The 23493-nt window shown below is 39.5% G+C and overlaps 2 protein-coding genes and 1 non-coding gene across 8 annotated transcripts; all 3 read right to left on the reverse strand.

The window, feature by feature from the left end:
* Positions 1 to 368: 368 nt before the first annotated feature.
* Positions 369 to 441, reverse strand: LOC150044362 (small nucleolar RNA SNORD107). The gene has a single exon (XR_016533334.1). It is a non-coding gene; the product is annotated as a small nucleolar RNA SNORD107 (small nucleolar RNA).
* A 3966-nt stretch (positions 442 to 4407) lies between these two features.
* Snrpn (small nuclear ribonucleoprotein polypeptide N) lies at positions 4408 to 10001 on the reverse strand. 2 transcript variants are annotated; one of them, XM_090321676.1, is made up of 7 exons: positions 9913 to 10001; positions 8030 to 8181; positions 6697 to 6808; positions 6318 to 6470; positions 5298 to 5436; positions 4888 to 5013; positions 4408 to 4578 (listed from the first exon to the last, which is right to left on the reverse strand). In XM_090321676.1, exons 1-7 carry the CDS (start codon positions 9913 to 9915, stop codon positions 4541 to 4543), a joined length of 723 nt encoding a protein of 240 aa, XP_090177802.1. In that variant the 5' UTR covers positions 9916 to 10001; the 3' UTR covers positions 4408 to 4540. The 2 variants fall into 2 exon arrangements, with proteins under 2 accessions (XP_090177802.1, XP_090177801.1); XM_090321675.1 differs by having other exon boundaries at positions 6312 to 6470.
* On the reverse strand, positions 9913 to 22303 carry Snurf (SNRPN upstream open reading frame). Of its 5 annotated transcripts, none has more exons than XM_090321679.1 (4): positions 21926 to 22017; positions 16798 to 16893; positions 14244 to 14399; positions 9913 to 9980 (listed from the first exon to the last, which is right to left on the reverse strand). In XM_090321679.1, exons 1-3 carry the CDS (start codon positions 22000 to 22002, stop codon positions 14288 to 14290), a joined length of 285 nt encoding a protein of 94 aa, XP_090177805.1. In that variant the 5' UTR covers positions 22003 to 22017; the 3' UTR covers positions 9913 to 9980; positions 14244 to 14287. The 5 variants fall into 5 exon arrangements, with proteins under 5 accessions (XP_090177805.1, XP_090177807.1, XP_090177803.1 ...); XM_090321681.1 differs by lacking the exon at positions 21926 to 22017 and adding an exon at positions 22195 to 22303 and having other exon boundaries at positions 9973 to 10058; XM_090321677.1 differs by having other exon boundaries at positions 9973 to 10058.
* Positions 22304 to 23493: the final 1190 nt, after the last annotated feature.

The raw sequence follows: 23493 nt of genomic DNA on the forward strand, positions 1-23493 counted from the left end.
ATGCCAAAATCATTTTCACATACTCACTGTGTTCCATACAGCATACTTCATACTTATTCTTTTTCTCTCTTGGACAGGAATATGAATCCTGTTGTATTTTTTTCAAGAGTTGCCACTTTCATTGTTATATTTTGTATTTTCATCTCACCAGATATTTCTTCCTTTTCTGATTCAAGTATATTTCCTTTGATCTTACAACAAAATACAAAGTGCAAAATATGAACAATCTCTTATGAAAGTAAGAGCCATAGAAAAATTTGGCAAAACGCAATAATATATTTGTCAGTTTTCAATACTCAGTTTTTACATTACAATAAGATTTTATGAGACTAAAGTGGTCTATTATGTAGACTGAGGCACACTGACTGGTTTTCAGAATATCCCTTCAAGCTCAAATTTGAAATCATTGTAATCAGACAAGGTCCAAAGTCATCATGAACCTAGCCAAGGCCTCTAGAACATACTCAATTTTCTTACAAGTTACATTACCTGGAATGGTGTATGTTTCTCTCCTAAATGCAGCTAATACAATTTTCTGCTGTGTCATAGCAACACTGTGTAGAACCTTCATAAAATTCATTGAAAAATTTCTCCTTCAGAGTCATCTACTAAGTTGTCAAGAGAGCATCCCATGAAACTGGAAAAGTATGAACATAAATATCCCTTTAGATTCAAATATAAATTTTACTATAAAAACAAAACATAATATACACTGATATATTTCATCAGATTCATATACTTAGATTATGTCAACAGACAGAATAGAAATCCACAGATAAGAATTGTCAGCCAGCTGGCGTGGTGGCTCATGCCTGTAATCTTGGCTGCTCAGGAGACTGAGATCTGAGGATCACAGTTCAAATCCAGACTGGGTCTGGGTACTCTTATCTCCAATTAATCACTAAAAAAGGGGAAGTAGATCTGTGGCTCAAAAGGTAGGGCGGTAGCTGTGTGCTGAAGAGCTCAGGGACAGGGCACAAGTCCCAGAGTTCAAGCCCTATAACCCACAATCCGGCAAAAAAAAAAATGACTTGCCAAACAAATACAAATTTGGAAAATAATGTTGTAAAGTGCTACCTATTGAGATATTTAAAGGTGCTATGTGAGAAGATATCAAGTGCATGTTTTTCCTAATCTTGGAAATAATATAAAAGGTCTGAACATAAATCACTACTATCATAGAATTTATATAAACAAATTCTGCTTCTATCATTTTATTACAATTAAGATTTGCAAAGAAACCAACGCCCAATGAGTTAGTTTTCAAGCATCTTTAATTTCTTTGTGTGTGTGTGTGTGTGTGTGTGTGTGTGTGTGTGTGTGTGTCGGTTGTAGGGCATGAACTCTGGGCCTCGGCATTGTCCCTGAGCTCTTCAGTTCGAGGCTTACCAGTGCCACTTCCGGTTTTCTAGTGGTCAATTGGAGATAGAGTCTTATGGGGGTAGGAGTTTGGCCTAGTGGTAGAGTGCTTGCCTAGCATGCACGAATACCTAGGTTCAATTCTTCAGTACCACATACATAGAAAAAAGCCAGAAGTGGTACAGTGGCTCAAGTGGTAGAGCTCTAGCCTTGAGAAACTCCAACGACAGTGCTCAGGCCCTGAGCTCAAGCACAGGACTGGTCAAAAAAAAAAGAAAAAAAAGGTCTCACAGTTTTTAGTTCCCGGGCTGGCTTTGAACAATTATCCTCAGGTCTCAGCCTACTGAGTAATTAGGATTACAGGAGGGAGCCACTGTGCCCAAATTTAATTAATATTTCTTATGACTTCAAAATATAGGAAACTACAAATGACTTTCAAAATTCTTTAAATATCAAGCGCTCACAACCTATCATTGTGGAATACTAGCACAAATATTGCATCACCTACTTTCCACTAACATTAGTGAACCCCAGATTTCCATCTGAAATGACTGTAAGTCATAATGAAAATATTGTGTTGAATAAGATATACAATCCAAATATATTCATGGAGTCAGAAACAATAAATAAGCATATAAAATATAAGAAAGTTGTTGCCAAAGCCTGTTTTTAAGAAGACATGATGACTTCTTCGTGTTTACAGGCACAGAATATTTTTTTAGTGGGGGGAGTTGGTCATGAGGCTTCAACTCCATCCCTGAGCTCTTTAGCCCAAGGCTAGTGCTCTACCACTTTGAGACACATCACTACTTCTGGTTTTCTGGTGGTTAACTGAAAATAAGCATCTTACAGACTTCCATGCTTGAGCTGGCTCTGAAACATGAGCCACAAGCACCCAGATAGGCACAGATTTTTTTAAATGATATATTGATATGTCCCTAACAAAATCTGAAAGCAGAACCACCTAGGAGTGTGGCCTAGGGGTAGAGTGCTTGCCTAGTATGCACAAATCCCTGAGTTTTATTCCTCCATACCACATACACAGGGGAAAAAAAGCTGGAAGTTGTGCTGTGGCTCAAATGGTAGAAAGCTAGCATTAAAAAAGCTCAAGGACAGTGCCCAAGCCCTGAGTTCAAACCCCAGGACTGGCCAAAAAAAAGGCAAAATAGATCTATAATCTATAAGAAAATGTACCATAACAATTTACTTACTACATAGTTGAGACTTCAGCATTAAAAACTAAGAACTGGCTGGGTGCGTTGGCTTAGACCTGTAATCCTAGCTACTCAGTAGGCTGAGATCTGAGGATCAAAGTTCAAAATTAGCCCAGGCACAAGACGACCTGAGACTCTTATCTCCAATTAACCTCTAGAAAATGGGAAGTGGGGGTTGGCTTAAGGGAAGAGCAGTAAACTTGAGCTGAGGAGCTCCAGGACAGCACCCAGGCCCAGTTCAAGCCCCATAACCCATAAAAAAAAGAACTCAGAACTTTGCAAGTGAAATGCTTCAAAATAGTAGTGTGCTAGTCTTGAACAGAAAAGCTCAAGGACAGCACTCAGGCCTTGAGTACACAACTGACAAAAAAACACCAATAAATAAAAACTAATTCTCTTTATCCTTCTATCCTTTGAAAAAATAGCTTTGAGTAGACATTGTAGCATGTATCTTAGATCCCAGATACAACAGAGATCCAAGGGCAACCTAGAAAATGATCGGCAAAATGACAAACTTAAAAAGCAAAAGGACAGGAGATATGGTTCAAAGAGTAGTACACTTAGCCAGCAAGTACCTGTGTTCAATTCCCAGCAATAAAAAAATTGATGGTCTTTGGTCCATTACCATCTCAAACAAGAATTAGATAAGAGGGCAATCCCTATTTAAAATGCACTGGTGAGGGGCCGGGAGTTTGGCCTAGTGGTTAAAGTGCTTGCCTAGCATGCACGAAGGCCTGGGTTTGATTCCTTGGTACCACATACACAGAAAAAAGCCGGAAGTGGTGCTGAGGCTCAAGTGGTAGAGCTCTAACCTTGAGAAAGTCCAAGGACAGTGCTCAGGCCCTGAGCTTAAGCCCAGGACTGGCAAAAAATAAAAAAATTAAAAAATAAAATGCACTGGTGACTCATGCCTATAATCTCTAGCTGCGTAGGTGGCTGAGGCCTGAGGATCACAGAAGCTGACCAAAGCAGAAAACTTTCTGTGAGACTTTTATTTGCAATTAACCCCTCAAAAAACTGGAATTGACACTGTGGCTCAAGTGGTAGAGCAATAATAGCCTTGAGCACAAACAGACTCAAGAGACTATGACCATGCCCTAAGTTCAATCCCCACAACTGACAAAAATAAAAGGCATCATTCATTTTTCAACATTTCTAATACTGTATCTCAACAGTTTTTTGGAGATATACTTAGTATAAACTTTCATTTCTCAATTATATTATGTAAGTTATCTGTAAGCCACACAGTTTATCTCAAATATGTAACCCACTGCTTCTTAATACCCAGGCATTACAATTGTTTTAAGCATTTAATAAGTAAATACTTACACATAAGGAATATCCCAGAATGAGGTATTTCAGATCAGAGCACTGCCAAAACTGACCAAAAGCGTAAACTTCTCTCCCAAAAGAAGAAATCCTGTAAACTTCTCCCCCAAAAAGGAAATCCTATTTCAAATATTTAACAAAAAAGTTCAAAGTTTCCTTCAGTAAACAAGTGTCCTTAAAAGATCTTTTATCCATCATTACATTAAGATACGGTGACATATTAAATGAAACCACATGTGAATTTTATAGCACCATCACTTATAGCCAAGACCATGAGACACCTTACCTATATGTTATCCGATACCAGTCAATGCACAAAGTGGAGGTTAAAAGGGAGAAACCAGAAATCACATCAATTTTAATCTACCAAAGAGAATCAACTTGATTAAATTGCTTACCAGGATTCATATCATAGTCACTATTTTCAAGACCAGTAAAGACTGATTTCACCTTTGACTTCAATAAAACCAACAGTAAGAGAAAAAAATACCACAGTACCTCACAATTTAATTGCTCTATTTATTTATTGGTAGCTACTATTAATGCAGAAGGAGGGGACAGAAAGCTCACAAACAGTCTACATAATTTCACACGATGTACTGCAGGGAAGAGCGTGACTGATAGGGATCAACAACATCCTACGGTCTTGGTGGGCGCATTCCGGGGGGAGGAGGACCTAGAAAGGAAACATAATATTATTCCATATGAATTAGTAAGTGGATTTGGTCATCGTTTATTTGTGGGACATGGAGATTGAACTCAGCCTAGGCACTGTGCCTGAGCTCTTCAGCTTAAGGCTATCACCCTATCTTCAAGCCAAGCCCATTTCCCGCTTTTTTTCCAGGGGTTAATTGGAAATAAGAGTCTCAGGTCCTTTGGCCCAGGCTGGCTTTGAACCTTGATCCTCAGAAGTAGCTAGAATTACAGGCATGAGCCACTGTGCCCACCTTTGGCTGTCATTTTTGAGTTCCTAGTCTCCACTAACCTCTAATTCCTGGTGGAGGGGGTCTCATTCCTGGAGGGGGCATGCCTATTGGTGTTCCTCGAGTAGGGGGAAGCCCAATTGGTGGGCCCATCGGTGGTCTCATACCAGGTGGAGGAGCCATAATACCTACAAAGAAAGACATGACATAAATAAAGCCCATGTGAATCATTCAGGGCCAATACCAAATTAAAAGTATGAAGCATATCTTCAAGTATTATCCCTCCTTCTGCCATCTACAATTCAAAAGTCAATAGCCATTTATTTGTAAGGAATTATAGGACAGTCCTTTATTTCTGACTTAAAACTAGGCCTTAATCCATGAATCTTAATGTTAGTATCTTGCAACGCTATTTCCTCAACATACCATAAAATGTCTTAGGGATCCAAATTATTATTGATAAATCTCTTACCTGGAGGTGGGGTTGCTCTGCCTACTGGTGGGGGTGGGGTACCCCGTCCTGGAGGGTACTGGGTTGGGGCTCCAGCAATGCTGGCAGTAGCAGCAACAGCAGCAGCTGCTACAGTACCTCTTCCTTGTGGAGTCATTACCTGAGAAAGCACAGCCAAGAAGACAATGACCAGTGAGGTCTGCCTGTACATTTCCAAACACGTAAAAGAAATAATGGATATGTCCTATTAGACATTAAAGTTACTTCACTTTTGTAATCTATCATCTCCCTGTTTTTTTGTGCTGCTGGGGAATGCATGGAAATGAGAATGGCACTCTATCATTGTATCACATCCCTAGCGACTCAGTCCCATGCATTGTCTTGTTTGTCCATTTATCTGTCTTTTAGAGGGATAAAGGGGGGCACAGAAATGAAAGGACATTATGTTGAAAATGAACTTGTGGGTGAGGATGGGAGGCAAAAACTGGGGGAGCAAGCAAAGGGGTGACATTGGCCAAAAAGAAAAGTACATATTACCTGATTTATGTAATTGTGACCCTTCTATTATTATTTTATAGTAACAATGAAATAATTTTTCCTCTTGCATATTGACCTCTAATAAACTCTTTTGTCTTTTTCTTTCCTAGCAAGGTCATCCAAATTTTCTTGTCAAGTAGGTAAGTACTAGTTTTATTTCTTTCATCCTTTAACACTTTTAGTTATGGTTTTCCATAAGTTCTTCCCAGAAAATGTGGCTTATATAATATGGGATGTATACTCTATCCAGGTCTAGTCACATTTTTTCTTGCCAGTCCTGGGGTTTGAACTCAGGGCCCGGGCACTGTCCTTGAACACTTTTTGCTCAAGGCTAGTACTCTACCACTTTAGCCACAGCGCCACTTCTAGCTTTTTCTAAGTATGTGGTTCCCAAGGAATAGAATCCAGGACTTTGTTCATGCTAGGTGAGCATTCTACCACTTGCTATGCTTCTGGCCCATAGTCACATTTTCCATTAATCTAATCTATCTTTCATACCGTTACCTGCTGGGATGGACCTCCAACGCCTCGGACAGGACCTGCTAATCCAGCAGGAGCCTGGGGAATTGGCACACCAGCTGGCACTCCTCTGCCAGCAGCCCTCCCGACCCCGGGACCTCCTGCAGCTCCAGCGAGGGGTACTCGAGCTATGCCAGTCTGAAACAAAACATGAAGAATTGAAAAACAAGGTTTATCCACATTTTCAGCAGTTTTATTCAAAATTAGTATTTTCCCATACCACCTATCTCACATTAGTGTTGTATTAAATGAATAAATGATTAAATGTACCATGGAGTTATCTGCAAATTCCTTTCAAGTACATTTCTGATCTTTATATGTCAATTTTTTAAAAAAAATTTACAAATAATAAAAATTTCCTTACATCTTTAGGGGGTGGCCCCTCCACAGTCATGGAAACCAAGTTTTCTCCACGGAGCAACACCAGACCCAAAACCCGTTTTTCTTCACGCTCTGGCTGTTTTGCATTCTTTGGCCTATAATTCAAAATTTACCAAAAGCAATCTTTAATGAACCTAAGTTACTCCATAAAATACCAATTAAAACAAAAGCTGATGCTAAGATTTCTGGGTGGAACGGCTACTAATCTATGAGGGCCCTAAAACTGTAACATGTGTAAAATATAAAGCTCTTCTCCTAAATTATTTCAGACTTTTTAAGGCTGTTCCTTTGGGGGTTTTTTGATGTTGTTTTGCTTTTTGCCAGTCCAGAAACTTGAACTCAAAGCCTGGACACCATCCTTGTGTTTTCTCAAGGCTAGCATTCTGGCTTTTTCTGTATATATGGCACCTAGGAATTGAAACCAAGAATTCATGCATCCTAGGCAAGCAGTCTACCACTAGGCCACACTCCTGGTCTCCTTAACATGGTATTTTAAATTTTCCTCAGTTGCAGACTCTACTCAATTTTCCAAATTAGAACATTTTTCTCTCTACCCTCATTTGCTAGAATTGACATTTTGTATACCAAAAATGAACTACTAATCCAAATGATTTTTTTTTTGCAAAATATAGATTTTAAGACAGGTAAAATAAAAGCCTAAATTTCCATGTAAAAATGGCAAGTGAATCTGTGAAAATCATTTTAACTAATTAAATCCTAATGATAAAACTAAGGACTAGAAACAGCAATATGCAGCAAAGATATTAAATGACAAGCCTCTCTCTAATACCTTATCTAGGAGGGATAGTGATTATTCTGTTAAGATTCCTTACTTCTTAAAGATTGCCAAAGGGCAATCGACTATTTCTCAATTCTGGAAATACTGTGCATGTTATAAAGTATTAACTGATCACATTGTATATATTACTCTCATTAGAATGTAATGATTCTGGGGCCGGGAGTTTGGCCTAGTGGTAGAGTGCTTGCCTAGCATGCACAAAGACCCGGGTTCGATTCCTCGGTACCACATACATACAAAAAAGCTGGAAGTGGTGCTGAGGCTCAAATGGTAGAGCTCTATCCTTGAGAAAACCCAAGGCTCAGGCCCTGAACTCAAGCCCAGGACTGGCAAAAAAAACTAATGACTCTAAGGTTCTGAGGCTCTGACCCAACTTGGAGATGAGACCAAGAAGTGTGATAATAGCTGTACTGTACTTTAGCCTCCTTAACTTCTTGTACCCTTTACAAACTACTTAGTCTTGGGCCTTGTCTTCCCAATGCCTCTGCCTCCCCCACATTACCCAAATCCGCCTTACTTGATCTTCCTGAACTCATCACAATCGCAGAGGATCAAATTCATATGCTTGTCAAAAGCCTTAAAGGTGCCAATGAAGATTCGGCCATCTTGCAGGATACATCTCATTCTATAGTCAATGTGCTGAAGCATCTTGCTACTCTTGCCCACAGTCTGCAAACAGCACAGGAATATCATGATCACTCCATCTATAGCCTAGTTCTGCAACTTTTCCTCATTTCTTCCTTACTCCTTATAAAAATCTGGTTTCCAGTACTAGACAAATCTTCATTTGCAGCTTTCTCCAACATTTTTCCATATTTCCTAAATACAATGGACCGAATTTTGATCCAGAATCATTACAGTCCTTTAAATAAAGATCCTCTCTACTTCTTGCCACAGAATGCTAGGCAATTTTACAGTCATCATAGGGGCTTCAAAAAATGACCCCTGGGCCAGGAGTTTTGGCCTAGCGGTAGAGTGCTTGCATAGCATACATGAAGACCCAGGATCGATTCCCCAGTACAACATACACAGAAAAAGCTGGAAGTGATGCTGTGGCTCAAGTGGTAGAGTGCAAACCTTGAAAAAGCACAAGAACAATACTCAGGCCCTGAATACAAGCTCTGGGATTGGCAAAAAAATTCTTTCACTTTCTTTTTATAGAAGTCCCAGGGCTTGAACTCAAGGTGTGAGCACTGTCCTTGGGCTTTTCTCACCACTTCTGACTTTTTCTATGAATGTGGCCAAACTAGGCCAAACTCCTGGCCCTCACTTTCTTCTTTCATGGCACCATTAAATAATTTGTGTTCATTTATACTTCTGATATTTTAATCTGAAGCCATAGCCTTAACGAGATAATGTAATCTAGGTAATTTATAAATGAAAGGCTTTTCATATACTTCAATAATTTTCACCTCTGAAAATATATTATTTCTCTCTGAGAATGCATGTTCTGTACTGTCAGTATCATAGTACTCTGGTTTGAATGCATTCTCTGCATCCAAACTAAATTGCTAAATAATATTAAATAATGATCAATTCAAAAACTTATTCTCAAAGTAGTCTGTCTACTGATATGACTTAATATGATATGACTTAATATGATATGACTGATGTGTGTGTGTGTGTGTGTGTGTGTGTGTGTGTGTGTGTGTGTCGGTTGTAGGGCTTGAACTCTGGGCCTCGGCATTGTCCCTGAGCTCTTCAGTTCGAGGCTTACCAGTGCCACTTCCGGTTTTCTAGTGGTCAATTGGAGATAGAGTCTTATGGGGCCAGGAGTTTGGCTTAGTGGTTAAAGTGCTTGCCTAGCATGCATGAGGACCCGGGTTTGATTCCTCGGTACCACATACATAGATAAAAAGCCAGAAGTGGTGCTGAGGCTCAAGTGGTAGAGCTCTACCCTTGAGAAAGTCCAAGGACAGTGCTCAGGCCCTGAGCTCAAGCCCAGGACTGGCAAAAAAAATCTCCTGTCTGCAAGATAATCCATTAAAATTATAATCATAACAAAAAACTACTACTTTCTTGTATCATGTGAGACATTTCAGTAATATTTTCAATCATCTTCATCATTTATCAAGTACTACAAATGGATTAAAGCTCCATGAGTCAGATGACAAGTACAATGCTTCGTGGTCAGTGTTACCCCTTCTATCATTCTCCCCTTTCCTCCTATCAAGTTATGAATTTCATTTCCTACTGATCATTAACAGGACATGGGATGCTACTCATCTCTAGGTGTTAGATACTATGGACATCTTAGGTGTTAAGTCAACAGAATGAGTATTTTACTATGGATTAAAACTTGCATCTTCTATTTAAGAACGCAAAGAATGTAACCGAAAGCTACCACTGGGTCCCACATATCAGCTTATCATCCCCCCTCTGCCATAATTTGTATCTTACCATGATTGCTGTTCCACAAAATCCAGTGTCAACAGTAAAATTTCAGGAACTTTAAACCTAGAGGAAGGCTATAAATAAAGGTGTGATGCAGGTTCTCCTAGAAACAAGGCAAGCTGTGCAGAAGCTTCACAAACAGTGGATGGATCCTGCAGAGGAAAGCATGATGAGGCTGCACTGCAACCTACAATGCTTAAAAAAAGACAATTCATGCCCCCCATCATATATAACACATTATCAAAAATATTCATTCTCCTATACTCATAAAATAACAAATTGTACTATTTCAGCATCTTCAACTTCTATTTGATATACCTAAACTGATAACATTCACTATTAAGTCTCTAGTAAAACTTTTTTTTTCTGGGGGGGGGGAGCCAGCCCTAGGGTTAGAACTCAAGAGCCAGAAGTCAAGGCCTAGGTGCTATTCCTAAGCTGCTTCCTGCTCAAGGCTAAGGTTCTACCACTGACCCAAGGCTCCTGTCCAGTAAAGTACTGGGTTGCTAGGTTTACAGGTATGAGTCACTGGCATCGGGCACTAGTAAATCTTAAGAGTGTAAATAGGCTTAATTTATCTTTCTGAAATTTACATTAATGTCCCAGTTACTTACAAATTCATATGTTTTGGCTCAATCCTCAACAATTTTCAACTGTCTGTCCTCAATTTTCCCTAAGTCCATTTAAAATGTTAAAATAATCTTTCTTCACCAAGTACCAAGTAGGCTTCAAATTTGAATAAACATATGAAATCAAATCAGGGCACTGTTGTTCAAGGATTCAAACTACTGATTTTACCAGCTGCAAAACATATCACAGGGGCTGGGAGTTTGGCCTAGTAGTAGAGTGCTTGCCTTGCATGCATGAGCACTGTCCAAGGACAGTGCTCAGACTCTGAGCTTAAGCCCAGGACTGGCAAAAAAATCATATCACAAAATATGTGTGCATATGTAGATACATGTGTATATGCTTGCCTGCATGCACAAGCACACATATTGTTTCTATTTTAAGACTGTATCTTACTATAAATCCTAGGATAGAAAGAAACTCAGCATTCTCCTGCATCACCCTCCTGTTATGCCTAAATAAAACCTCATTATTTTTATTAAAACACAGAAATAGGAGCCAGGAGTGTGGCCTAGTGGTAGAGTGCTTGCCTAGCATGTATGAAGCCCTGGGTTTATTCCTTAGTACCTCATACACAGAAAAATCCAGAAGTGGTGCTCAAGTGATAGAGTGCTAGTGTTGAACAAAAAGAATCTCAGGGATAATGTCCAGACCCTAAGTTCAAGCCCCAGGAAAGCAAAAAGCAAAAAAAATAGAAAAACTAAAGTAAACTGCTTAATATTTGCCCTGACTAGAGATTACTTCCAATATCTTATGCCCACTAATCAAGTATTCTATTATGGAAATTGATCAGGCAAATATTGAACCATTGACTTCAGGGTGTAAAAACAAAGTCATTTAGATAACGGTTACTATCATAAGAAAATAAAAAATTAGGGGCTGAGGACCAGGAGCTTGGCCTAGTGGTAGAACGCTCACCTAGCATGTAGGAAGCCCTGGGTTCGATTCCTTGTACCACATACAAAGAAAAGGCAGAAGTGGTGCTTTGGCTCAAGTGGTAGAACACTAGTCTTCAGAAAGCCCAAGGACAGTGCCCAGGCCCTGAGTTCAAGTCCCCAGGACTGGTGAAGGAGATGAAGGGGAGAAGGAAGAGGAGGAAGAGGAGGAGGAGGAGGAAGAGGATGAGGAAGAGGAGGAGAAGAAACCGAACTCACTTTTCCCTTTTTCCTGACTACTGAGTATATTTTTTAATTAAAAAGGAAAGGGGCCGGGAGTATGGCCTATTGGTAGAGTGCTTGCCTAACAATCTTGAAGACCTGAGTTCAATTCCTTGGTACCACATACACAGAAAAAGCCATAAGTGGTGCTGTGGCTCAAGTGGTAGAGCACTAGCCTTGAGGAAAATCCAAAGACAGTGCTCAGGTACTGAGTTCATTCCCAGGACCGGCAAAAAATTACAAAGTAAATATCAATTGTCAAATTTTTGAAAAATGACACCTTTATCAAATCACATACTTTTATACTTTTACATGAGTCCCATATACTTCCCTTATTCCAGAAGTTCACATTGTTCTACAGTCTGCAATATACAATTCATATTACATTCTTCATCTAAGATCTTTCACCATGATCACCAGTAATCACTATTCCTCCTCCCCTTTATTTACAGTTTTCTTGTTTTGGGTTTTTAGTGGTTTATTTTTATGGTTTTGTTGTTGTTGTTCTGGTCCTGGGACTTGAACTCATGTCCTAGGTGTTATTCCTGAGCTTTTTTCCTCAAGGCTAGAAATCTACCACCTAAAACAACACAATTCCAACTTTTTGGCAATTAAGTGGAGATAAGAGTGTCAGAAATGTTCATGCCTCAGGCTTGCTTTCAACCCCTATCTTCAGATCCCCCTCTCAAGAGTAGCTAGGATTTTAGACATGAGCCACTGGCATCTGACTTTGCTGCTGTTTTGTTTTTGCATCTGGCACAGAAAAAGATCTGCAAATTCTCCTTTAGGGTGACCAAGATATTAAAATTTTAGGACATGATCTGTCATCCCATGTTATCTACTCTAGGCTGCTACATAAGTGAATATGAATATACTCCAATATATTTGATTTTCAAATGTATTTAGGTAGAACTAGCAACTTGAAAATAAGCAAAACAAAGAATAAGAAAATTAGGTGGTATCACTTATAGATCATATTATTTAAATATTATAATTAAAAATGTACAATATTATTAGACAAGGCTTAGTGATTTATGCCTATAATACTAGCTACTCAGGAGGCTTAGATCTGACAATTGCAGTTCAAGGACAGCCTAGGCAGAAAATTCACCAAGACTCTTATGTCTAATTAAGCAGCAAAGTATCAAAAATTATTGCTCAAGTGGGTGTGACATCAGCCTTAAGCTAAAATGCTAAGAGCACAAAGCCCTAAGCACAAGCCTCTGTACCAGCAAAAAGTAATAGCAGCAGCAGCAGCAATAATTCCCAGGGCAAGTCACAATAACATGCTGAAGCAAGATCAGTTTCAAAGAAGTCCAGAACAAAACCAAAAACAAAAAAAAAATTTGAAAAATAAATTAAAGCTAGAAGCTACAGGACAAGAGGAAGCTGACAGTGTTCATGTTTTGGAGTATTTGGGTCCATCAGTTCAATACCTAGTACTGGAAAACAACAACTATTGTAAATTGGTGTGACAGTACGTGCCTATAGAGGCTGAAGCAAGATTTCAAATCCAGTCCAAACCAAGGCACATAGGCAGATCATGGTCTCAAAAATAATTTTTAAAATATATACAACTCATTGAAAATGCCTATTTTTTAGGGAGCATCTGGATGTGATCATATTTCACTGAAATCTAGGGAAGCACCAAACTAAGTCACTAATAGTGCTACACATGAAGGATTGAAACCAAATTCTCAGGGAAGTTGTCTATTTAGTTCTATAAAGTACTATTTATTTCAGGCTGAGAAAACCTAGAAGAGAATGTAATCTCAATAGACCTTACTTCCCTTACTTTATTTTCTAAAATTGATACTAAACTTCTAGTCTTAGAACAGAAATTTTCAAAACAATAATTCAATAAATCAAGCTCAACCAATATTTTCTGAAAAAAATGTAAATCAACATAAAGACAAAAGAAATAAATATACATCACACTGAAAAAGTATGGGTAAAAACTTTATTACATTGTTTGCTGACAAATAAGGACACACATTTATGAGAACAGAAAAGTGGGAAAAAGAAAAAAATGAAAAAAATTAGTAAATTACCATGAAAAATGACTTATATTCCCTAACACTCAAAGCTAATGAATGATGTATTTGCAACATAATTTATGGACACTAAATTATAATTTAAATAAATGATATGAAATTAAAAAGGTAACTAGCACATGATTTTTATGGTTATAAAAACTAAAAATATTTTGAAAACTACAAATAAGTGAAATTTCTCACAAAAGCAAATTATAAAAGTTATCAAAATATTTATAATGAAATATTTTCCATGTAAATTTCAAAATCATTGAAAATTAAAGAATAAAATTTTCTTATAAGTCACTCTGAATTCTGGATATTAATGCAGAAACATGACACGTGTCATTCAGAGACAGTAAAGTCTTAATTCTACTTTGAATTTTATTTAATGCATATATTATATAAATTTTTCTTTTCCTGTGCTGAATATACAGCCTTTAAGGGAAAGTCATTTCAATAATATCAACCTGTTAAACCTCCATTTATTATTTCTGATCATTTCAGTATTGCTGCTAACCTGTTTTTTCTTGAAATCAGCTACTTTGATGTTCCGATACTGCTTTAACCACCCCTTGGTGTCTCAGCCAAGAATGCCTGTCTTAGTTCTGCCTGGAAATCCACAACAGGAATCTGCTGCTGCTGCTGCTGAGAACGCCTGGCGTACAAGTGACACCTATGAACAGAAGACAGTACTTATAAATGATAAGAAACATGTCTGTGGATATAAACATATAAAGTACAGGGAATATTTTAAGTCTGTTAGGGTAAGAGTATGCCACTACATTATGAATTAGCTATAAAATAAAACACATAAGAATGGGGAAGAATCCAGTGAATACTTACCCAGTTTGGATATATTAAAAACAACTAAAACTATGGGAGGGGGTGGGGGAAATGTGGGAAAAACATGAGAAGGGGTATTAATGTGTGAGAAGTAATGCACCTACGATCTGGCGAATGTAACTGTAACCCCTCTATACATTACAACTAAAAAAAAACCCTAAAACTAAAAACTCATGCAGGAACACTTCCAAAACCTTTTCATGACATTCTAGTCTCCCAACAGAGTTTTGTTTAGATTTTTAGGGAAATATTATCCAGCCATTCTTACTGATCCTCCTAAGTCATTACTTGAAACAATTTGAAGTCTGGGATGATTAACAGCTCTTTAACTATGTAAGAGTCACTTCTTAGTAATAAAACTATTGCTTAAAAAAGCGCTCAAGCATCACCTAATGGGTAAGTACAATATCTGTGACTACAATAGAAGGCAATGTAGAAACAAGATCTGGGAAGAGCATTGATAGCTACTGTGGGATGGGATTTCAAAGACAGATCAGGCAGAAAGCACTTGACCCCCCACCTCCAAAATAATCAGCAAAAACAATACCCTAGCGGTGTTGCTCAAACAGTATAAAAGACCTGATGTGATCTGACTGAAGAAAGGAAAACGTAAACACCAGTCATTCACTCTGATATTTCACTCAATCCTGTGTAGTTTTTTAAACATGTAAGTTTTTTTTTTACCAGTCCTGGGCTTAAGCTCAGGGCCAGAGAACTGTCCTTGGATTTTTCTCAAAGCTAGAACTCTACCACTTGAGCCTCAGCACCACTTCTGGCTTTTTCTAAGTATGTGGTACCAAGGAATAAAACCCAGGTCTTCGTGCATGCTAGGCATGCACTCTATCACTAGGCCAAACTCCATGCCCTAAACATGTAGTTTTATAATTAAGAATATGACTATCTCTTTGGCCTTGGTACCTGGGAGATCACCTGCAAATTCTTACAATTCACCAAGAAGTACTTACTGTTCTAGATGAATTGTGTGGATGATACTTGAACTCTTGCTAAAGAGCTAACTTTGGATAGCTAAACAACAAAAAATTAAACAGAAATTAAGGGGTTGAGGTCTTAATATTTCAACATTGCATGAAAAATAAAAAGTCCACTGATGCTGATTACAAGTGTTCTCATTCCAGGTGAGGATCAGCTCACAACTGTAATCCTAGCTACTCAGGAAGCTAAGATCTGAGGATCAAGGTTCAAAGCCAACAGGGACAATAAAGTCCCATTAGTCACCAAAAGCGAAAATGGAGTTGTGACTCAAGCAGTACAATTCTAGCCTTGAGCAAAAAACCTCAGGGACAGGGTCCAGGCTTTTTTGGTAATACTGGGGATTGAACCCACAGCATTGCACTATTATGTGAGAAGCACTTAAGCCATGCACCAACCTCCATTTTAAATTTTTAACTAGATAAAAGTATAAATACTTTAAAGACAGAAAAGACATATATATGTATTATGTATGTGTAAATATTTGCATGTGTATATCTATGTACAGAAAAACTTTAAAGCATTATTAATAACAAAGAAAAGCAGAATAATAAGTATCTATATACTGAAGGATAAATACAAAACTTTACAAACATAAAATCTCAGAGCTGAGTTAAAGTAGGAAACCGCAATCAAAAAGGATTTGTTTTTAGAGTAACATCTAAGTTTTTGTGTTCCTTGCAGAATTCCACCACCAGATGGCGCCTCTAGTTCAGCCTATAATCAGAAAACTATACGGAGTAGGGCAGGGGGCCACTTGCAGGCAACCCTAGCTGCCTCCTTTACCTTTGTCATACTGTTAGAGACCGTTTTTTTTTAAAAGGATTGTTTTTCAGTGGTAATAAAGGAATTAAATCACAGCTGAATTGAAGTAGGAAACCACAATTAAAGATTCATTTTAGAGAAACATCAAAGTTTTTGTGTTCCTTGCAGAAAGCCACCACCAGATGGCGCCTCTAGTTCAGCCTATAGTCAGAAAACTATAGGGTAAGCTGGGCCACTGCCAGGCAACCCTAGCTGCCTCCTTTACTTTTGTCTTACTGTTAAAGGGACTTAAAAAAAATCAGATTGTTTTCCAGTGGTACCAAAGGAGTTAATGGGGGAAAAACATTATGAATACTAAATAACATTAAAAATTTATATTATTAAAATTAATTTTAATGTCTTCATTGCATAATTTCTTTTCATCCTAACCAATATTTTGACCTAAATTGGTTCTCAGCCCACACTTTACATACTCTTGGTTGCTCAGTGAGGCTGTCCTTCTGCGTTTGACTTGGACTTCCACCTCAGGCACCTGCTGTTCTGTAGTCCGTCTCAGGTGTAAGCGATCCCTAAGAGAAAAAAAAGAATTAATTACTTCATAGATTACAATCAGTTAATTAAAGATTATATTTAGAACATTCAAACTATATTTAGTATAAAACTCTACTTAAAAGTGTTTACAATGGGCAGGGGGGCTGGGAATTTGGCCTAGTGGTAAGAGAGCTTGACTAGCATGCATGAAGGCCCAGGTTCGATTCCTTGGCACCACATATATAGAAAAAAAAACTGGAAATGGTGCTATGGCTCCGGTGATACAACTCTAGTCTTGAGAAAGCCCAAAGACAGTGCTCAGGCCTTGAGTTTAAGGCTCAGGACTAGCAAAAATTTTTTAAAAATGTGTTTACAATGGGGCTGGGAGTTTGGCCTAGTGGTAGAGTGCTTGCCTAGTATGCACACAGACCAGGGTTCAACTCCTCCATAACACATACATAGAAAAAAGCCGGAAGTGGTGCTATGGCTGAAATGGTAGAATACTAGCCTTGAGGAAAGCCCAAGGACAGTGTTTAGGCCCTGAGTTCAAGCCCCAGGACTGGCAAAAAAAATATTTACAATGAAATTTTAAAAAAGAATATTTTCATTCTTCATTCACAATCTGTGCTTTCAGAAGTCCAGATCATAAAAATCTAGTTTTAAAAGGTCAGGAAAAGATAAAATCTATTCACTTTAACCTATATTTGCACATAATTAGAACATTTAGATGTGTGTGTATATATATACATATATGTGTGTATATACATATATATATATGTATATACACACAGACAATACACACACAAACATGCACACAGAAATATACCCATCATCACTATTCTACTCACCTTTTCCACAAAAACAAGTAAAACTTTTTGGTATCAGTAAAGCTTGTTTGGCAAAGTCTATTTTCAATCATTGTAATCTTTTTACATAGTGGAATACAGCATGATGTTAAATCACAAAGACCACAAATATGCAAATATTATGTCTTCAGCATTTCCAAACAAAACTAACAACAGCTATCAACAAGAGAAAAAGCTCACTATCACAAAAAAAAACAACAAAAAAAAGCCTCACAAAACAACTACTTTCAGAAACTGAATTAAATCGCACACCTGGCGCAGCCATGTTAAGAAACTTCAGTAGCCTTGTGTAACTGCAACATACAAATGCTAAACCAGGAAAGAGGAGAAAGGCCACATGCTAAAGTCGTGCCAAGTGATATTGGAAAGGTCACAACTCAAAAGCTAATTGTCTGAACAGAACATTTTTGAAAACTGTCTTTTTAAAGTAAAAATTCAATAAAGTAAATATGAAAAATTAACAATGAAATTGCCCCTGTATAGTCAAATATGAACTTTAAAAAATGAAAATGTTAGAGTGAGATTCATCCTGTTTTAATTGTTCCAACAGAGTCACAGAAATGATTATAAGTACACATATGTGAGACTTGGAAATTAATAAATGCCTATATACTGTAAAAGTTCATGACCTTGCATTAGGCAATGGTCCCTTAAGTGTTATCTGAATTACAAGTAAAAATGCAAAATACAAAAATTTGAAAATTAATAAAAGTAAATTAAATAAAGTAGAACTACATCCAAGGGAAATGAAGGAAAGTATTATATAATTGATGGGTATCTAACATCCTAAGAAAAACAGAAACATAACCAAACAAGAAAAAAGGAACTTCGACTTTTGGAACTGATGGATAAATTTATGGGATTCATTGTCATGGTTTCAAAAAGGTTTCTTATCTCCCTACACTAATTTCAATAGGTTAAGTATCTAACATTTTTTATACCTCTTTATACCTCATTAAAGTTATTTTTTAAGTCTTGTAACTAGAATAAAATAAATTCTGACAAATGAACTATAACAACACAAACCTCAGAGTTAATAGTTCTCAAAATACAAGCTGTGGGGCCGGGAGTTTGGCCTAGTGCTTAAAGTGCTTGCCTAGCATGCACGAAGACCCGGGTTCGATTCCTTGGTACCACATATATAGAAAAAGCCGGAAGTGGTATTGAAGCTCAAGTGGTAGAGTTCTAGCCTTGAGAAAGTCCAAGGACAGTGCTCAGGCCTTGAGCTCAAGCCCAGGACTGGCAAAAAAAAAATACAAGCTGTCACTTAGCACAATATATTTGTTTATTAATAATCATTTGAGAAATGGATATAAAAAACACAGGTACCACTTAATACCAGATATGAGAAGTTTGTGAAGAAAGTGAGAATGTAAGATGTTACAGTTTCTGAAACTTCAGGAAATATTAACCATGAGACCAACATAATGATCCAGCAATTCTACTCTAAAGCACTTCCTTGGTGGTACCTTACAATTCCAGAAGCACTGCTCTGAAATGAAATTTCCATTAACTAACAAACAAAATATGGTGTGGTATGAAATATAAATAAAAAGGAATTAAAATGTACTGTGGTAAGAAATATAAATAAAAAGGAATTATAGAAAGGAAAAATACAAATAAAAAGCAATAAAAGCCTTACAAAAGAATTATGAAATAGACCCCAGGTTACAAAATCTGGGTTCAAAGTACATTTTGAAGTCTTTAATATTAAAAGCAATACATTCAGTTAAAAAATAGTAATCATACAAAAATACATTTTCAACAATATTAGGCAAACATTTAAAATTAACCATATAGCACATCTATGAATTTTATTTTTAAAATATTGAAGAAAATTATGAGTGAGGGGAAAAAAGGACAGAGAAAATAAACCAAGTCATATTTGAAGCAGTATCTCACCACAAACTAGTAAATTCTATAAATAATAAATATTACAAAGGAAACTTAAAAATCATCCCATTTTTCAAATTACTTGTCATATAAAGGCTGATGCATGAGCATGTCAAAAAAGAGTGGAGTAATAGACTACATTCTGTTTCAAAATAAAACCATTGAAAGAAACAAAATACTTTAAAAAAAGATGACTTCAGAGCAAATCTTTTCTGCTACCTAGATTGACAAATCTACAAAGAACAAAATGAAGTTAAGATAAAAAGCTACCACAGATTGTAGGAAACAGACACAGAAAAGGAAGCAACATGGAGAGGCAAACTCTTTAAAGTAAAAAAACTAATTTAAAGACGAGGCAATGTTGGCTCAAAGAGCCAGAGCAATAGCTTTGAGCTCCAGAGCTTAAGAACAGCACCTAGGTCCAGAGTTCAAGCCCCACAACTGACAAAAATAATAACAATAATTTAAAGCCAAGCATCATGTACATGCTTATAATCCCAGCATTTGAAAATCAGAAGAGAATAAGAAATTTTAGAATAGCCTGGGCTACAAACTGAAACCCTGCTGAAAAATTTTAAATATTACATATTAATATAGTGGAATTAAGTGGCCATTATTTGATTCATTAGTTTTCCTCAAATATTAACAGTACCTCTAAAATTCCAATAAAGTCTAAGTACTCATAGTAATAATTCTGACACCATACACACCTCAGTCAACAGAATTCTCGGTACATTTTTTTTTCCTCTTTCCTCTTTCAAGGCAACATACAGTTTAGCTCCAACCATGAAAGAGGCCAAGTGAAGGTTAAGAACCTGGCCCTGGTTAGGATTAAACTTCCAGTTTAAGGGAGGGAAAAAATCATCTGCAGAAGGCAGGGAATGGACTTTGAAGAGACTGAGGTGACTCTTGCCCTTGATGCATCTGTTCAATTATTACATCTGGAAAGTAAAAAGCAAACCCTATACGTGTAAAATCTTCCAAAAAATAAAGATTTGGAAAGTTTTACTATCTCTACCTCGGCGCTCTGCCACAGCACTCACGCGCAAGGATGACCACAGCGCTCACGCACAGACCCCCCATCGTACCAACCAATCTTCCCAAAGCGCACCGACTGGTTTCTCCCTAATTGCACTCTTATTCTTCCCTAGGACCCTGTGGGGCCGGGGGCTAGCTAGTCCCAAGCCGGCTAGGTGAGGCCTGCAGAATCCAGTCTCCTTCCCATCCTTATCTTCGGTGCTGCAGTTGACGATGATTGGCAAGGAACAAACGTAGCAGGCAGGTGCACGAGATGTCTGCCATTCTCTCCCTGCCAAGACTGCGCATTCTTCCAACCCACGCCCTGCCTGCCACAATTCAAGCTACAGCAGCTGTCTTCTCCCCCTACGGGAGCTGTTCCCCTCCGCACTGCAGCGCCCTGAGGATGGGGGGGGGCTGTCACGCACCATGCAGTATTCACCACGGCACTCAAGAGAGGGTGTGGCTGAGACTGACTGCAGAAGGGCTGGACGCCGGCGCACACATGCGCAGACAGCTCTCCCGCATCCTTCCAGTTTGGTGAGGAGGGGGCAACTGCCCCTGCCCCGCTGCGCCTGCGCACAGGAGTGCTTCTGCAGCAGCAGCCATCTTAAGGGAACCTCACAATGGCGTTTGACACAAGAGATGAAGCCCACTCCCACCGAACCTTAAGACAAAATGTCCAAGATGTGGCTCCTGAAAGACAATGGAACCCAATGCGGCAAACACCGGCGATGGCACCTGCATGTGTCTCGAGACGCACAAACCCCAGCTCAGAGTGATTCAACAGCGACAACAACAACAACACAAAAGCACACCAAATATCTACATAAACAGTCACACAAGGGGACCGGGACGAACTGCAATTGCAAGTCCCGTGCATACGCTGGGAGAAATACCCGACACGGAGAAAAAGGCCGTGCACATTAATGCTCCGCCTCGGCCCACGGGGCTGCGCCCGGCGTGCCACCCTCCGCGGCCGCTGCAGGACGGCCGCGCGACGCGCCAGCGGCCCCGACGCCCAGGTGGCCCGCCCCCCCCCCCCGGCCCCCACAACGAGCCCTCCAGCACCGCCCCACAGACAGCCCCAAGCCGGCTCGGCCGTCCCGAGACCCCGCGCCCGGGCCGACATTCATCCCGACCCTCCTCCTCTCCACAGCCACGACCTGCGCGCTCGGACGCCGCGCTGGCCACCACCCCAAACCCTCCCGTCCCCCTTCCGCCCGGCCGCCCCGGAGCCAGGTCGTCTCGGGCCGCGCGCCCCACACCGCGCCAGGTGTGCGCTCCGACCCACCCACGGCCCGGCCACCTCCACGAGCACACGTGGTTCCCGGGGCCGGGCAGGCGGCGCGGCCGCGCGGCAACCACCATGCGGGGCCTCAGGGAGCGGCCGCGGCGTCCCCAACCCCCCCGCGAGGGCCGCCGGGGTCTCCAGAACAAAGACCCGGGCCCGGAACCCCCCCTCCCTCCGGCCCACACCCAGGTCGCAAGCCCTCCCGCTCTGGACACCTTGAGTCACAATGACAATGGTTGTCCAGTCTGAGAGACCCGGGCCCGGCTAACCTTGCCCGCTCCATGGCGTCGCTGCCGCCGCTCACAGCTGAGCGTCAGGCATCTCCGGACGCCGCTGCCGCTGGCGCAGGAGTCGCTGGCGCAGCTGTGGTATAGTGCGCTCCCACCTGCGCATGCGCATGAGCGCTGTGCCAGGCCCGCGCATGCGCGGCAATTTGCCGCATTGCGGGGGCAAGGTGCGTGCGCAGTGACCGGAATGACCTGCTTGGACCGAGCGAGCAGACACTGCGTAGGCGTCCCCATGGCGCGCTGCGCGCCAGACACCGGAAACGGTCAGCCGGGGATTAGAGAAACGACGCACCCGGTTCTTCTTTTCCTTAAGTGTGTGTGAAATGGGAACTAATACTTTAATCCCGATGTGTTGTTTTCGGGACACATTGGCCGAATAACCCCGAATTTCGAGCACCCAGTGTGCTTTCGTACATTCGGGGCGGAGAGATGATTTCATTGCCGCGTGCTGAAGGCTGGCCAGGCAGACAAGGCCGCGCCCGACTCACACCTGGTCTTCAGTGAGCATCTGCCCTTTAAATAATTATACTAAAGCAGTGTCTTTTCTTTCTTTCCTGTTTTTTTTTAAAGCTTTTGTTCCTGTCCTGGGGCTTGAACCCGATTCTTAAAAGATGATACACAGTTTAAATTTGGCTAGGATTTGTTTTTCTTTTTCTACTTTACACACATTGTTTTATCCAAATAAAGAGAAATTTCTCTGCAAACAACAGTATATTTAAACACTTTAACAGGGAATGCAATTGGGCTTGTTTTATGTATATATTCAAACATCAAATTGAAATTGTATTTGTTCAATTTATATTATGCTAATAATGTGTGTTAAAGCCAGGCTCTAGTTGTTCATGCCTCTAAATACTAGCTAGTCATGGAGCTGAGATCTGGAAAATGTCTTTTTGAAGTCATTTTAATCAAAAATAAAAGCTAGACTCTGTCTCCAATTAGCAATAGGCTAGACATTTGGTTTGTCTCAACTTATAAATTCTAATAATATATGTTGAACCCAGGCACTAGCTGCTAATGATTCTAAATCCTAGTTATTTATAGAGCTGAGATCTGGAAAATGACTGTTTGAAGTCACATTGGACAAAAATAAAAGCTGGACTCCATTTCCAATTAGGAATAGGCTAGACATTTGCTTCAACTATTAGAGCACCAGCAAAGAGTGAGAAGCACTGAATTCAGTATCTATTACACCCCCCTAAATTTTATAAACAATATAAATTCACATTTAAAAGTGGGAGAAAAATGATTGAGAAGAATAATATTCAACTAGGAAAATTA

Source organism: Megascapheus bottae, chromosome 30 (assembly GCF_031878675.1).
Source record: "Megascapheus bottae isolate mThoBot1 chromosome 30, mThoBot2.hap1, whole genome shotgun sequence".
NCBI lineage: Eukaryota > Metazoa > Chordata > Mammalia > Rodentia > Geomyidae > Megascapheus > Megascapheus bottae.